At 35.8% G+C, this 16,021-nt stretch overlaps 1 protein-coding gene across 1 annotated transcript; it reads right to left on the bottom strand.

Annotated features, from left to right (window-relative positions):
- Positions 1-11,144: 11,144 nt before the first annotated feature.
- LOC119688281 lies at positions 11,145-11,588 on the bottom strand. The gene has a single exon (XM_038102963.1). The coding sequence runs from the start codon at positions 11,586-11,588 to the stop codon at positions 11,145-11,147; it is 444 nt and encodes a 147-aa protein (XP_037958891.1).
- Between the last annotated feature and the right edge of the window lie 4,433 nt (positions 11,589-16,021).

Raw genomic sequence — 16,021 nt, 5'->3', positions numbered from 1 at the left:
GTTTATTTGGAAGTCCGACATTTTTCCCGGAGTTAGGCGTTTTACATTGAACACTCCAGGGTTGAGGTGATAGAGATGGTACAGAAGTGAATGAATGTGGACTCAATTTCGATTTTTGTTCCTGTTGTTGCTGACTTTGTAAAGTTTGCTTTTGTGTTTTATGTTGCTGCTCTTGCTGTTGTTGTATTTCTTGCTCTTGATTAAGTTGTTGTAGGCCTCCACCTTTCGGTGGAGTACGATCAACCGGCATTATAATCAATCAAAACGTTTAAAAAAAAAATAAAAAAAAAATAAAAAATAAAAAAATCTGTATATTTAATTAAAAAGTATTTTTTTTTTTTTTTTATTCTGTCAATATAATTTATACAATTACACTTTGCAGTAATATTTTGGGTAATTGATTTGAACTTCTTTTTGATTTATATATAAGAATTTATTAATTTTATTTATTTAGCATAAGTTAACAAGTTAACTACTCAATTTACACAATTACACGATATTGTGAGATGCAATTTGTACAGTTTTTTTTTCTATTTCGAACACTTTTCTTGTTTTTTATTTTAAGCTTTAGAGCTTTATCTGCTGTCTCTATCAGCTGTTTTTAAAAGTGTGTGAATTTAATGCAAATAAATATATTCAAAAAAACAAAACAAATTTGCAAATAAATTCACTTTTTTGCATATCAACAATATAAATATATTAATAATTTAATTTTTGACGTTAAGTCTGGCACTAATATTTTTATAAATTTTGTAAGGAGTCACTATCTCGATTTATTGCGATAAAAATTTTAAATTATTTTGCACGTTTTGCACTTGAAAAATATCAAAAATACGCAGTGATATTATTTTGCGCGCGCACTACATTAAACTTGGAAATGGTGTGAATTCAATATTTTGGTTTTTATTTGTTAATCCACCTACATTATATGCTAATATTTTAAATTCATTTTTAATATCATCTCCTGTTTGCTTAACATTGGTTTTGATCAGTTTAATATTAATACCGTTGAGTTGCTATTTTTTATTTTTATTTTTATTCTCAACATATTTCATATATGCTGGGCAGACACGGCTAAAAGCATAATGATTGACATCAACTTGCATTATCCTTTTCTGTACCAATTCAAAGCAGTTTACACATTTCATGTTTTGGGACTTACAGTCTTTTGATTCATGGCTTTCCGCACATCTTGCACAAGCTTTTTTATTTGTGCAGTTAACTGCTATATGGTTAAAACCTAAGCATTTATAACACCTACGTATCTGAATATGTTCATATACAACGCATGAATCCCACTCTATGTTTAACCGTTTTTTAAATAAAATACTTTCATACGTTATTAAGTCTGTTTCAATAAGCGCATTGAAAGAAGTTTCTCTTATATTGTTGTTTTCATAAATTTTTAATACTTTAAACTCTTTCTCTTTGCATATATCGTTTTGTTTTGTTAGACATTCTGTTATTCGCTCACTGCTCAACTTCTCTGTAAGACCAACTAATTTAAATATTTTTCTAATTTCATACCTCTCTTTCTTTTTCTCAATTTCAAATTGTTCACCAGCCTCTTCCGTAATTTTTTTTTGAACTTCTTGAAGAGCCTCTTTATTTTTGCAATTAAAAATTATTCCCCCATTACTTATTTCTCTTACGTCGCGAACTAGACCATTTGTAGGTTCGATAATTTTCTTTAAGACAGATTTTGTTTGTTTTATACCTTTATTCTTTTCTTTCGGTTTGACTACTATTGAGTTTTCCATTATTTTAGTAGCTTGTGCATATGTCATGTTAATATTTTCCTGGAATTCATTTTTTTTATTTAATCTAATTCCATCTAACTTTTGTGTGTTCATTTTTATTTCTTCTGACATATTATTCGTAATTTTTATTAAATCATTTTGAAAGTTTTCAATTTCTTTGTTATTATTATTTAATTCGTAACATACCCTTTCATTTTTTTTTACCAAACTTTCACTCATTTTGTACAACTTTTGAAACTCTTCAGTATTCGCTTCACATGCTTTTTGTGCTCTTTGTAAAGCTCGCATTCTTTCCTCATACCGTTTTTCAATCGCTTCTAAAAGAGCTTTAATACCATTCTCACTACTCTTAAGTGTATCACGAAACTCTTTCTTGTATTCGGTTAGATTGTTTGAATTTTTTTCTACAGCAGAGTGCAACACAGCCATTGTATGCCCTATGTCATGGATCATAGCTGTACATTCGCCACATATAAAACGTATCATATCACAGCTCTCTAATATTTTAATTCCACACTCTTCAACACCTGAGCATGTCACCGCAATATGAAAAATTTTATTACATACGCCTTCACATTTCAAACCTGCTTCTCCTCTTATAGTTTTTTTGCCTTTATTGCATTTAGCATTTGTGTTCATTTTCTCACTATGTACTCTCAATAGAGAGTGAGAGGCGGGAAAAAAATAAACAAATTTACACTTTCAGATTCGAATGTTGACCACTTGTTTCAAATTAATTTATTTAGGTTTATAGTGTCTCTATCACTGTTTTTTCATATCTTTTCTTTTATATTCGCAACTAAAATATATCTGCACACTTCACTCTGAATTTAAAGTAGTGAATTACTGTGTTAAAATCACCTTTCCGCAGCATCAAATTTCGCGCGTCCGACCACTTCAACGTATATAAGTTATTAAAACTATTTAAAAGCTATCTTACAACTAATGGGGCCCTTACTCAGAATCGGACGATTGTATTTCAGAGGGTAGCCGAAATATATTGAGTAATGGCCCGTGCCGCCTTCCTTACCGCCTTGTCCATCTTTATTGCGGAGGTTATAAAATTTCGCTTCGTTGGCCACTTGCTGAATGAAGGCGAATTTCGGTGGGATGAAGAAGGCTGTGAAGTTGTGCGTGATGATGACGTATGCTGCGATGAAGCCAAAGGCGATGCGGATACGGTTTCAATCGCTGGATTCCCTTCACTGTTAATTACAACAGGTGGATTGAAATTGTGACGCTGACTGCAATACTTATGAAGTTGGTCATAAAAGGGCCAATTTATTGCATTGTCAGCGCCTTCATTTACCTTGTATTTTCCTAATAAATTGAACCACCGTTTCTTTGTTAATGCTTGTGGAGGTGTTAAACCTGGAAAGGTTACCGTCATCATTCTTTGAATTGAATTTGAATTTGTTTTGAGTTCATAAGGTGATCTTTTAAATTGAAATAATCCATTGCCAGTAGAAAATGATGTGATATCTCTTGACTCTTTTGCTAGCTCTACTTGGTGGAAACCTGACATTAAATCTAGGCAAGAAAAATATTTCGCTCTACCAAGTTGATCTAATATATCACCAATTCTTGGGAGTGGAAATTTATCGGCTGTTAACTTTTTGTTAATGTTTCTATAATCCACAACTAATCTCCATCTTTTCTCTGTGTTACCTGGTAATGATTTTTTAGGGACTAACAAGATTGGACTATTATATTCAGATACGGAAGGTTCAATTATATTATGTTTAACATAATTTTCAACTTGTTTGCTGATTTCTTTTTTATGTGCATGTGGTATTCTATAGTTTTTCGTATAGGTAGGGGTTTTGTCTTTCATACGAAGCTTTTGTTTATAGAAATTATTAACTGAAATTGGTTCTGTTTCTAAATCAAAAATGTCTAAGAACTCTGTACATAAATTGTTTAATTTATTTTTAACGAAAGTGAGAAAATACTTATTAAGTTTGTCTAATTTTGCTTTATTGTTATTTGTTGTTTGTGATTGTTGTATAATTTCATAATCATTGAGATTTTCTGTCTTTATAATTAGGGGATTAATGGTCACATTTTTATTTGTAGTGTTAATTATTTTAATATAAGCTTGCATTTCTTGACGTGTTTCTTGATGGGGTATTAAAATTTCTTTGTTTTCTATTTGTATATTTATAAGTCTGATAACTTCAGATCTTGCAGGTAATGTTATTGCATTGCTATGGAGAGTATTTCTCATAGGGATTCCTATATCTTCATGGTAGTCTTCTGGTCTTAGTATTATTCTATCTTGTTTACTCTGATAAACGAGTTTACAGTTATACTTTTTAATAAAATCTAAACCTAATATAAATTAATTTTATTTAGTATTGGGTTCCAAAAGAGCTTTTTTTGTATGCAATCTTTTTAAAGAGTTTGTTGTTTTAAATTTTTAGAAGTTTCTTTTTTTGCACTTAAAATTTGTTACAAATTTTATATTTAGGTTTTAATAAAAAATTGCGCATTCGCATGCTTGTTTTTCAACCTTTTTTTACAATTATTGTTGTTTTAATTATTAAAAGTTTTTTACTTGATTTTTTGTTACAGAGTTTATTTATAGTTTATATCAAAATAAATTTTCATTTATTTTACAATCTTTTTCTTTTGCAGAACTTTAATAAACTTAGTTTAATTATATAAATTATTCCCAAAATCACATTGAAAGAAAATCTATTTTTTACTACGCAAAATTGTACGATATACCATCAATGTAATCATTTCACTTCACTTCACTTTTTCTACTCCTCGAGCTCTTTCTCCAGACTGAAGTAACTGGGCATAATTAAGCACCCTACATACCCCAGTAAAATAATTATATGTGCAGTACTTGAAATCTGTTTTAAACTCCAACAAATTTTGTTAGGGTGAATTTAGTTTATTATTTGTTTTTATGTTTAGTAGTCTAATTAAAATAATAAAAAAATTTTATTCAAATTTATTTTTGTTAACAGAAAAATTAACTTTATTTAAAATCTTCATAGAAAATATTTATATGTGCAATTCACATTTTTTGCTAAAAACAATTAATTATTTTATGTGATTTATTTTCTTTATTTTGCAATAAGGTAATGTGTTTCCATTATTTATTTTTATTAACTGTACCCTAAGTGGCATTAATTCTACCAATTTTTTTAATAGTAGGAGGTTAATTTTGGCCCATTCGTCCAGTATGTCCTTTTCAGCTCTTTAAGAGCGTCGTATTGCTTCGACTAAGCATAAATATTGGCACTAAGAATACCCCAAAGATCCTCTATTGGATTTATGTCAGAACTCATGGCCGGCCAATCTAGCAATGGGATGCTTCTCTCTTCAAAGAATTTCTTCGTAGCACAAGAAACATGTATTGGAGCATTATCCTGTTGGAAAGTCCAATTATCTCCATGAAAATTTTCAACGAAATTTATCAGTTCGCTATCCAACAAATTTATGTATATTTCCGAATTCATTTTTGATGGTACGAAGCATATATTAGACTTTCCCTTCGAGCTAAAGGCAGTCCACACCATCAGTGAACCACCACCATGGTTGCGTTTGTTGCAATTCTGACGTGGATGACGAATATCTCTCCAATATTTATGTTGACCATCTGGACCGTCTAGATTAAACTTTTTTCCATCACTGAAAACAACTGCTTCGAACTCCTCGTCCCAAAACTTATTTTTGTCATAAAAAGCTAAACGAGCATTTTTATATCTTTGTGTAAGGCACGGTTTGGGAACTTTCGACTCATATTTTAGCTTTAAGTCTTTTCTCATAATTTGTTGCATGCGTTGCCTAGTGATAGACAAATCTAATTCATATCTTATTTGTCTGCAACTCATCCTCTCATTGGTAGCAAGAAGCTGAATATGCCGGTTTGTTCGGCCGCATCGCTTATAACACCATAGTTTTCGAGATTTTTTAAGAAGTTTATTATAGTATTTAGGTGTCTATAACCAGCAGCAGATATTTCGCCAATTTTCATCCCAGCACGACTAATTCCAATAATCTTTCCGCACTCTTCACTTGAAAGTTCCATCCCACGCTGCATTTTTTATCTAAACTTAATTAAAATCATAAATATTTATTAATAAATAATAAATATTTTACTTACCAATTGTTCTTTACTCTTCAATACTTTAAAAAAAAAACTTTATAATACACTTCAAAACTTTATTTCCATTTACTGTTGACACTTCGAGAAGCAAAACAATTTTGCACATATTTATAATTATTTTCTATTAAATTTGCTACCTATTGATATTAGTTATGATAACGGTACCACAAATAATATACAAAAACAACTCCATATATGATCAGAGAAGTTAAACTCAACTACAGAATCAGCTGTATAAAAAAAAATAGTACCATTATTCTAAGAAGAGAATAACAAAAAGAAATTTTGCACATATAATTATTTTACTGGGGTACTTGGTGAGACCAGCATGTCTACTTCGTTAGGTATTAACTTATATCTGTACAGGCAATGGGGAAATCGCCATCAACTAAATGAAAATCTGCTTTAATTAGTAGGTTTTCGCAAATAAGGTCAGGCTCTATTGTTCGTAATGTGTTTATTGTACGAGTTATAGCTTCTAAAATTTCTCAGAATATTCTAGAAGCTTCTTAGCTCCATCCTATAGGTTTGGAGCTTCTATTTTATAAAGCGCCTCGTAAAGTGCCGTTATAGTGATATAGGGTGTTACCTTATATTCGTTTTCCTGCTGGTCATTTCTGTTAACATTTCGTATATTACGATTATTATTAACATAATTTCTTCTAAAATTATTATTTCGATTGAAATTGTTATTGTTATTATGGTTGTTATTACTGATCTTGAAATGTCTTCTATCTCTATAATGGTTTTGTCCACGTTGATTATTTCGACCGTTAAAGTTATTATAATTATGTTGAGGTTGGTTTCTATTTCTATAAAACATAATTGAGCTAGGTTGCATTATAGCATCATTACTAGCATCAACAAATTTTGATATGGCCTCATTCATATCTGCGAACTGACCGGATTTCATTAATCTTTTTACCTCCGGGTTATTAGCATTAGATATAAGAGCGTCTACGGCTACATCTGTTGCATACTTTGCAGCTGTTTCCATTGGAATTCCTTCTTAAATATATGAACTTTCCAATGCTTGGGTAAGTTCTTCTATTTCTTTACAAAAAATGTTTGCTGTTTTTCTATCCTGCTTAATGTTTTTTATTTTAGCCTGTAGTACCTTGACACTTTCTCCTTTACATTTTTGTTTAAGTTTAGCTGCTCCTGCTCTATGGTGGTTTCAGTCGTAATAATATTACATACTGCACCTTTGAATTGTGTTTTGATTAAAGTGACTGCGATTTGTTCGTTCGAGCCTACTACTGATTTCAATAAATCTAAAGACTCTAAAAAGCTTTGTAGATTTTTAGAGTCACCAATAAAATCGCTTAAAATTGAAGTGGCTAGTTTCAAAAATTCTGTTGCCATGTATTTGTTGAAGTTGTTGTTTCAGATATGCTCATATTTAGTTCGTATTCTGAACTTATTTCGTGCAGCCCGTTCCTGCATTTACTAATGAACCTAAAGACATTGTTGTTATGCTTTTAGCTAGGGTCTGTTAACCTTGCTAATAAATAAAACTCTCAAAATTTATGATGTTAATAATCTTTTAATCAAACTTTTTACACGAGAGAAAAATGGAAACGTTTTCCACAATCTCAAACAGAAACTCGAAACTATTTAAAATTGAATTTTCCTTTTTAAATTCAATAAAAGCATAGCCTACTGGGTCGCCACAGTACCCCCCTCCTAGCGACGGAGTTCGGGCGACGACGCGCTACACATGAAGAGAAGTTACTCGCGGTAGTCACACAACTTCGCTGGGAAATGCACTGCTCGGCCAGAACGCGAAACCTTTGAAGAAACGGCCGACGGTTTAAGAACCTTCTTCTCGGATGCTTGTTTCCGCTCATGATTGACTAAAGGAAGTGGCGAAAACTGCTTGCCGGTAAGTTCATCGTTAGTCAAATAAGCTGGTTTTAATCTGTCTAACGAGACGGTGCACCTGCTCCCTCTTCTGTTAATTACGAAATATTTTTCATCTCGTTGAAGAACTTGAAACGGACCTTCATACGGCTGTTCCAATGGAGCTCTCACCCGATCGACACGCACGAACACAAACTTGCTGGTTAGGAGGTCATTCGGAACATAGACTGGGTGATGCCCGTGTCTACTGCCATTGATTGTCTTCAGTTGAGCCAATGCATTACGAAGTGATGAAACGAAATCGGTTTCACCTGGCTTTTGGCATTTCTGTGACAACAGCTGTCCTGGAACACGTAACGGGTTTCCGTACAACATTTCAGCGGAACTGACGCCTAGATCTTCCTTTGGGGAAGTCCGTAACCCCAGCAGAATCAATGGGAGTGTGCGCGTCCAATCATTAGAATTATGGCATCGCAAAGCAGCCTTCAACGTCCTATGCATACGTTCAACCATCCCATTCGCTTGGGGGTGATATGCTGTGGTGTGAATATGCTTGATACCCAATAGTCTGGACAACTCTCGGAAGATCGTTGATTCAAACTGACGTCCTAAATCAGTCGTGATAATATGAGGAACACCATACTGTGCTACCCATCCTTCGATAAACGCGCCGGCAATGACTTCGGTCGTCATGTCTGAAACTGGAATCACCACGGGCCATCGTGAAAAACGATCGATGCACGTCACACAGTATCTTTTACCCTGCGACAGTGGTAGTGGTCCGATGATGTCCATATGCACATGTTGGAAACGCTCGTCAACACCTGCGAAACAGCCTATAGGTGACTTGATGTGCCGGTTAACTTTAGACAATTGACATGCGATACAATTCTTAACAAACTCAGCTGCATCCTTTGCTAAACCTGGCCAGACAAAACCTGCTTGGATCAGTCTGCGTGTCGCTCTTACGCCTGGGTGCGCTAAGTTGTGTAGTTTTGTCATCACTAACTTACGACAACTGGCTGGAACAAACGGTCGCATAACACCTTTAGAAATGTCGCAAAAAACCTCAGTATTACTGATGGGTAACTTGTACGCCACGAGTTTCAAAGATGTATCGGCTTGATGATCCAGTAACGCGCGCAACTCGTCATCTGATCCTTGCGCTTTAGCAATCACGTCTACTTCCGCTGCCTCAAATTCAATTTGAGCAATACGCGAAAGTGTATCGGCCACGCAATTATCTGCACCAGCTATATGACGGATGTCAGTGGAGAATTGGCTTATGAATTCCAACTGCCTAACGCGCCGTGGCGAAGTCTTCTCGCTATTCTGCTTGAACGCAAACGTGAGTGGTTTATGATCAGTCAGAATGATGAAATCGCGCCCCTCGAGTGCGTACTTGAAGTGCTGGATAGCTTGAACGATGGCAGTAAGCTCTCTGTCATACGCGCTGTATTTTAATTGCGCCGTATTCAACGCCTTCGAATAAAATGCCAAAGGTTGCGACTTGCCTTCTACAATCTGCTGCAAAACAGCACCGACTGCTGTATCGGACGCATCAGTGATCAACGTTAGCTGAGCATCCGACGCCATGAAGTTGAGAATTGTAGCATTAGCTAAATCTACCTTGCAAGTCTCGAATGCGGAAATGTCTTCTGGCTTCCAGACAATCTTGCTATTGTCGTTTTTTCGGTTCCCAGGAGTGAGATTGAACAGACAACGCTGACTGCTGACGGCATTGCGTAGAAACGGTCGATAAAAGTTAATCATCCCCAAAAAGCGCCGTAACTCCTTCACCGTTGTTGGAAGTGGAAAATCACGTATTGCTGCTACTTTGCTTTCGGGAGGCTTGAAACCGTGTGCGCTGATGGAATGGCCTAAGAATTCGATCTCACTACACCCGAATTCACACTTGGCAAAATTCACTGTCAAACCAGCTTGACGAAGACGCTCAAAAACGGTTCGGAGATGAACTCGATGTTCTGCGACGTCTTTTGAAGCAATCAATATGTCATCAATGTAAGCGAAAACGAAATCTAAACCAGCCAAGGTTGCATTAATAAACCGTTGAAATGTCTGGGCTGCGTTACGTAAACCAAATGTCATGCAACGGAACTCGAATAACCCAAAAGGAGTAGTAATCGCTGTTTTCGGTATATCGCATTCTGCCATTGGAATCTGGTGATATGCCTTCTGTAAATCAACCTTAGAAAATAAGTTCTTTCCATGAAGGATGGTTGTTACATCGTGCAGGAAAGGGATCGGGTACCGGTCCGGCTTCGTTTTCGCATTCAACATACGATAGTCACCACATGGTCGCCACGAGCCATCACTCTTCTTAACCATATGCAATGGGCTCGCCCAAGGACTCTTTGACGGCTGACAAATGCCTTTTCGCAACAAAAATTCAAACTCCTTCTTTGCTTCCTCCAATTTTGTTCCAGACAAACGTCGTGGACGGGCAAAAACTGGAGCACCAGTGGTCTCGATGAAATGTTCAACTTGCGTGTCGCACGTGCGGGAGTTATCACGCAATGTGGCTAGATCACGGTATTCATTCAGCAAAGAACTGTAGTCACCTGCACTAATGTTGGCTCGGATGCCGTTCACCTGCCCAACTGCTGCCGCGCCTCTCGCTGCTACAAACGTCTTGCTGTCTACTAGCTGCTTCCGTTTCATGTCAACCAGTAAATCATAATGCCTCAAGAAATCTGCGCCGACTATGGGAAAATTTACATCCGCCACCACAAACGTCCATGGGAAATCGCGCCTTAAACCAAGGGATAACGACAAACGTTTGGTGCCGTATGCGCGTATCGGCGTGCCATTAGCAGCAAATAAGCTGGGTAAAGATAAAGCAACTGACTTACCTCGTTTGGTACCGAATTTTTTTGGTAGTACAGACAGATCCGCTCCGGTGTCAATAAGAAAAACGGTTGACGTCGCCGGATCTTGTACTGTCAGTCGAGCTATAATTGCGTTGCTCTCCAATCGGCTCGACGTCGATTGCGGCATGCTTAGTTTTTTGACTTTGAATTAGATGTAAACGTGCATGGCTGACGGCATCTGCGTGCTTGCTCTCCAAACCTACTGTGAAACCAGCACCAACCAGAGTGGTTTGAGGACTGCGATAACGTTCGACTCTTTCTGCGTGAGGATTGTCGCATTCTCGACGGCTGGCGTCCACCAAAATCCAATCTGCTCAATCGCTGCTCAATTTGATCCAAACGCTGGCACAACCTGGCTGTCTCGTTCGAATCGTTACTTACACGAGATGACACTGCAGCTAATTGATGGTAATCGCCCGCTTCACAAATCCTATCGGCCAGTTTAGCTAATTCTACCAGGTCAACATTTGATGTCTGCAAAATAGCACGTACCTGCGGAGGCAGACGCTAGAGCCAAAGTGACTTCAGGAATTCGCTACTGACTTTATCTTTCGCTAGCGCTGTCAGCTCATTTAATAACTGCGATGGTCGACGATCTCCTAATTCGACCTCAGAAAGGAGCCTCTGAATCTTGCGTTGTTCACTTTCACCAAACCGCTCTAAAATCTGGTTCTTAAAATTACTGTATTTACCAGTTGCCGGAGGATGTAAAACGGCATCGGCTACATCAGCAACAACGCTGGACTCGATCGCTGCAACGACAGTGTTGAATTTCGTAGCGTCATTAGTTATATCGGCGACTGCAAACTGCGCCTCAATTTGCGCGAACCAAATTTCTGGTCTTTCGTGCCAAAATGGCGGTACCTTGACGGACACACGATTCAGATTACCTTCTCGTGATTCGTTCTCTCGTTGCACCGCTGCGGCTTCGTTGCTCGTTGGCAAAGACATGCTGTTTGTAAGTGTTGCTCGCAATAATATATTTCAATTAATTTTGAAAAACGTAACCGTTCGTTCAGATCACGTCGGGGTCACCAATTTAGCTAGGGTCTAATAACCTTGCTAATAAATTAAACTCTCAAAATTTATGATGTTAATAATCTTTTAATCAAACTTTTTACACGAGAGAAAAATGGAAACGTTTTCCACAATCTCAAACAGAAACTCGAAACTATTTAAAATTGAATTTTCCTTTTTAAATTCAATAAAAGCATAGCCTACTGGGTCGCCACATGCTTAAATAAATGTTCATAATTTTACACAATTTCGATTGCTTTATTATATTCCAGAATTAGTATTTTTATGTGTTTATCTCGAGTTGGTAGTAGAGTTGGTAGTAGTTAATTAATTAGTTAATTATACACTTTTTATTCAAAATTTTCACTTTAAAGTTTTTTGTCTTTTTCTTCTTTTTCTTTTTTGTCTTTTTTGTCTTTTTCTTCTTTTTTTTTTGTTTTATGCTACATTTTCTGCGGCTAATTTACGCTTGTAGTAGCTCCTAACATGATTTCTATGCAGTTTATATATTTTTAGCACTGTTCCAATCACTGAAGCAATTACTATAATTATCAACTAATTTTGCACTAATATCACATCTAGTTTGTCATCCTCTATCTCAATATTTGTAACGACATTAGCGGTATTATCCGCTGCCTTAGAGGATTTGCCACCCATTTTAATAAAATGGGTTAATTGTCACTGATAAGTTAAACTTTTTTTTTTGCTATTCTGCTTATTTGCTGTTCTGCTTATTTGTGGGGTTGAATGCATCCCTCATAGCTGTCATTAAAATATTTAATTGTTTTGTTTTTGTTGTTTGTTCCGGTCACTTTGTTGAAGACATGAATTTAGATTTAAAATTGCACTTCGGTCAATCTTTTTGTCTTTTTTAAAATTTTTATATGAGCCACTGCTATAGTTGATTGATTTTTCTATATTTTCTATGTCTTCTTCAGTAATTTTATCATCATTACGTATTTTTTTCTTTAATGCCAACAGTATATGTTCCACTGGTCGTGGTGGATAATTATTTTGTTTATCCATAATTATTTATAATTTCAAAGAGTTCGGCTGTTTATAACTTTTGTGAGTTCACTTTTTTTGTCGAAATTATTACAATACCGATAATAACAACAATATACGTAACTTTTTATTGTTCATGAATATAACTGAACCACACATCGATTGACTTTTAATATTTATTCTTTATTTATGCGATTATTAATGTTGTTGCTCAAGCAACATCCCAAATGCTTCTGTTCTCTAAGAGCGGAGCAGCATACAAATTAAAATTTTTGTTATAATTAATTTATTTTTAAAAAAATTATGTTTTATTTAATATTATTATTTAATATATTACAATTTTATCCGTATAATAAATTACTTAACTTATTTCTCTGAATGATTGCTAAAGACTGACTCCTTTGATTTTTATGAAGAATGACTAAAGTCATTTCAGAAATTGTACAACCGCACAAGTGTGATTCCGCTTGCGTAAACAAATAATGCGTTTCTTCGCGGGGTAACGGGTCTGCCGTGAGCTTGGCTTGACTTGTGCTGGCTGTGCGTGTGGATGTTCGCTGCTGGCTCTGCTGTGCTGGCTGTGCTTGGGGATGTTTGCTGTTTGATTTTTTTAAAATATATTTGCAAAAGGAACTGATATGCACTAACCATAAGTCAAATGTCGTTATCCAATCAATTCGAAACACGTTTAACTTAAGTGGTGTGACATAACACATATCATATTCTTCTCTTCCATTTAGGTTCACAACACAAGCAAAGCTGCCCAGAAGAGGAATTACATTTCCAGAAGCATCGTCAGCTTTTTTATTAGTAGGGTAGGGTAGTAGGGTTTGTAGGGTTGGCTGACCAAGTTTGATCCAGTTCGATTTGGAAATAATTGTTATGTTCGACCCGGTATCAAGTTGGAGTTTAATTGTAGATCCATTGAGATTTGGTCGGACATACCTACGATGCTGCTGCGTTCTGTTAGTTTCGTCAATTTTCTTCACACATGATGTGTCAGGCTGAGATTTTCTGCGTCGCAACTTGCTTGGCTTCATATTGCAGTAACCATTTTTGTGGCCAATAGTGTTACATGTTGAACATTCTTTGCCTTTAAATGGGCAATCTTTAACCCAATGAAGACCTCCACAACACCAACATGGCGTTGGTGGTATCGAAGATTCGTCTTTTGTTGAAGAATTTGATAGTAATGATTCATTTTTGCGTTGATATCGATGGTGAATTGCAAAAACTTCTGAACTTGAAGATGGCTGGACGACAGTGTATTTGTCTTGCTTCAGACAGATTATACGTTCAGCTTCATTAGTGAAGTCTTGAAGTGTTAAGTGCATGAAGGCATCCTTTAGCGCCTGTGTCTGAAGTGCACCAAACTGTGTTGATTCATTGTCGAGTCTTGCAAGGAGTTTCTCGAGTATTAACGAATCGTGTGAACTCTTCAAGCCATTGACAAAGATTTGTGCTTTAAACTCATCGGGAGTGCAATTAACGACATCAAATTCTTCACAATGTTTGTTGACGCGAGCTGCATGCTGAGCAAAGTCTTCATAATCCTGTTTTGAAATTGTAAGACATTTTTGGCGCTGAGAAAATTTTGATTGGCGATATCCGAAAATAGACGAGAGTTTGGCAACCGTTTGCATGAGTAAGCTCATGAGGTTCCTTTGGTAAGATTGAGTTTGCATATTGCTCGAAATCCAAATTTTTTAATTTGCTAGTTAGCAATCGAACCTTAGTCGGCTCAGTGAGATGTGCTGCTTCTAAAGCGAAAACTGATTTATAACGCTTGTACCATGATTCAAATGTGACATTATTTTCAGGATCATTGCAAAACTCCAGCATTGAGTCAGATAGATTCCTGAATGTTGACGAAACTGCTTCTGTAGTTGAAGAAGGCGCATCAATTTGTTGTTGTGTCCGCGACAAACGAAGCTCCTCAAGCAAAGCGTTATTTGATTTTTGCACAGCTTGCAACAACAAATGAAACTGTTCCGTATTCACGTTAGCTTTATCCTCGTCGCCAATGTAGTAACTTCGCTAGTTATACATAAATACACTAATTGTTAATCTTACACCAAACGCTTATCTTGCCGCGCTTTTTCTGCCAGCTGCTCTTCTCTTGTCCCGTGTTGTACAAATTACGTTTACTACCAGTGTTGTACTACGTCCGTTTACTACAGCTTCAGTATACGATATTAGGTTTTGTGAAGAGCTTTCATCGCTATGTTGCGTAACTGTCATGGAATTAATCTGTAAACTCTGTGGAATCCTTGACAAGGCGTCAGCTACTTTATTCGCTCTACCTGGCTTGTACTTTAACTCGTAATTATACTCCTCTAAGACTGCTTTCCATCTTTTAAGTTTACTATTTGTATTTTTGTTACTCAGAGCGTAAGTCAACGGCTGATGATCCGTGAATAATTTGACAATTGCTGATCCATATAGGAACTTTTTTAATGTTTTTAGTGCCCATATAGTGGCAAGCATTTCCTTCTTATTAATGGCATAATGCTCTTCAGTCTTACTTAAAGTTCGTGAAATTAACATGATTGGCTTATCATTCTGAGCTAACACAGCTCCTATTGCGTGATTTGAAGCATCTGTTACCAATTGAAATTCTTTCTTAAAATCAGGATAAGTGAGGATAACATCCTCATCTGTTGACGATTTTTAGTCAATAGTCATATTTTATTGAAATTTTATAACATTTATATTTATTATTTTTATAGATTTCGATTTTTAATTCTTATTGCATTTTATCTTAAGTTAACATATTTTCGTTTTTTAGTTGTATAATAAGTTTTTATATTATTTTCTTTAATAATTAATTTCTTGTTGTTTTATGTCATCACTTTAATTGTTTTGAGCTCGTCATTCTTGCATGGATGATTTGCAAGTAATGATTTTTTTGTTTTTTTAAATCAATACATTGTTCTTTTAGTAATTAGTTTTTATTTTTTTAGGTATTATTATATTATGTGTTGTTTTGTTCGTGTTGTAGCCTAGAGACCCCTGTGCTTGGAAAAGCGTCAAAAAAACTTGCGACGCTCTGAGTCAATGGCTGGTTTCGGCGAGCGTCCGGGCCACTTTCGGGACCATAGACATTCTCCAAATGTCGACGTGCCTTAGCGGCTGCTGACCGCTTCCGTAGTTGCTCTAGGACGGCTTTGTGATCGTTGTCCAAATTACGGTTCTCCCTATCGGTTGATTCCTGTATCATCAGTTGAATCATGCGAGCTTCTTCGTCGCTTATGATTCCTCCCATCTTGAGTTATGTGTTATTATTTTTTCTCCTCTTCGTGAGGATCTTTATTATTTTTTTTTTTTCATTTCTTCTCTTTTATGAGGATACTTATTAATTT

This window comes from Teleopsis dalmanni, chromosome 1 (assembly GCF_002237135.1).
Source record: "Teleopsis dalmanni isolate 2A chromosome 1, ASM223713v2, whole genome shotgun sequence".
NCBI lineage: Eukaryota > Metazoa > Arthropoda > Insecta > Diptera > Diopsidae > Teleopsis > Teleopsis dalmanni.
Note: the sequence above shows the minus strand (reverse complement) of the source record. Positions and strands in the feature narration are given on the sequence as shown.

Excerpts from the sequence above, each read along its gene's own strand:
- LOC119688281 (XM_038102963.1), bottom strand. The coding sequence starts at position 11,588 with ATGTCTTTGCCAACGAGCAACGAAGCCGCAGCGGTGCAACGAGAGAAC.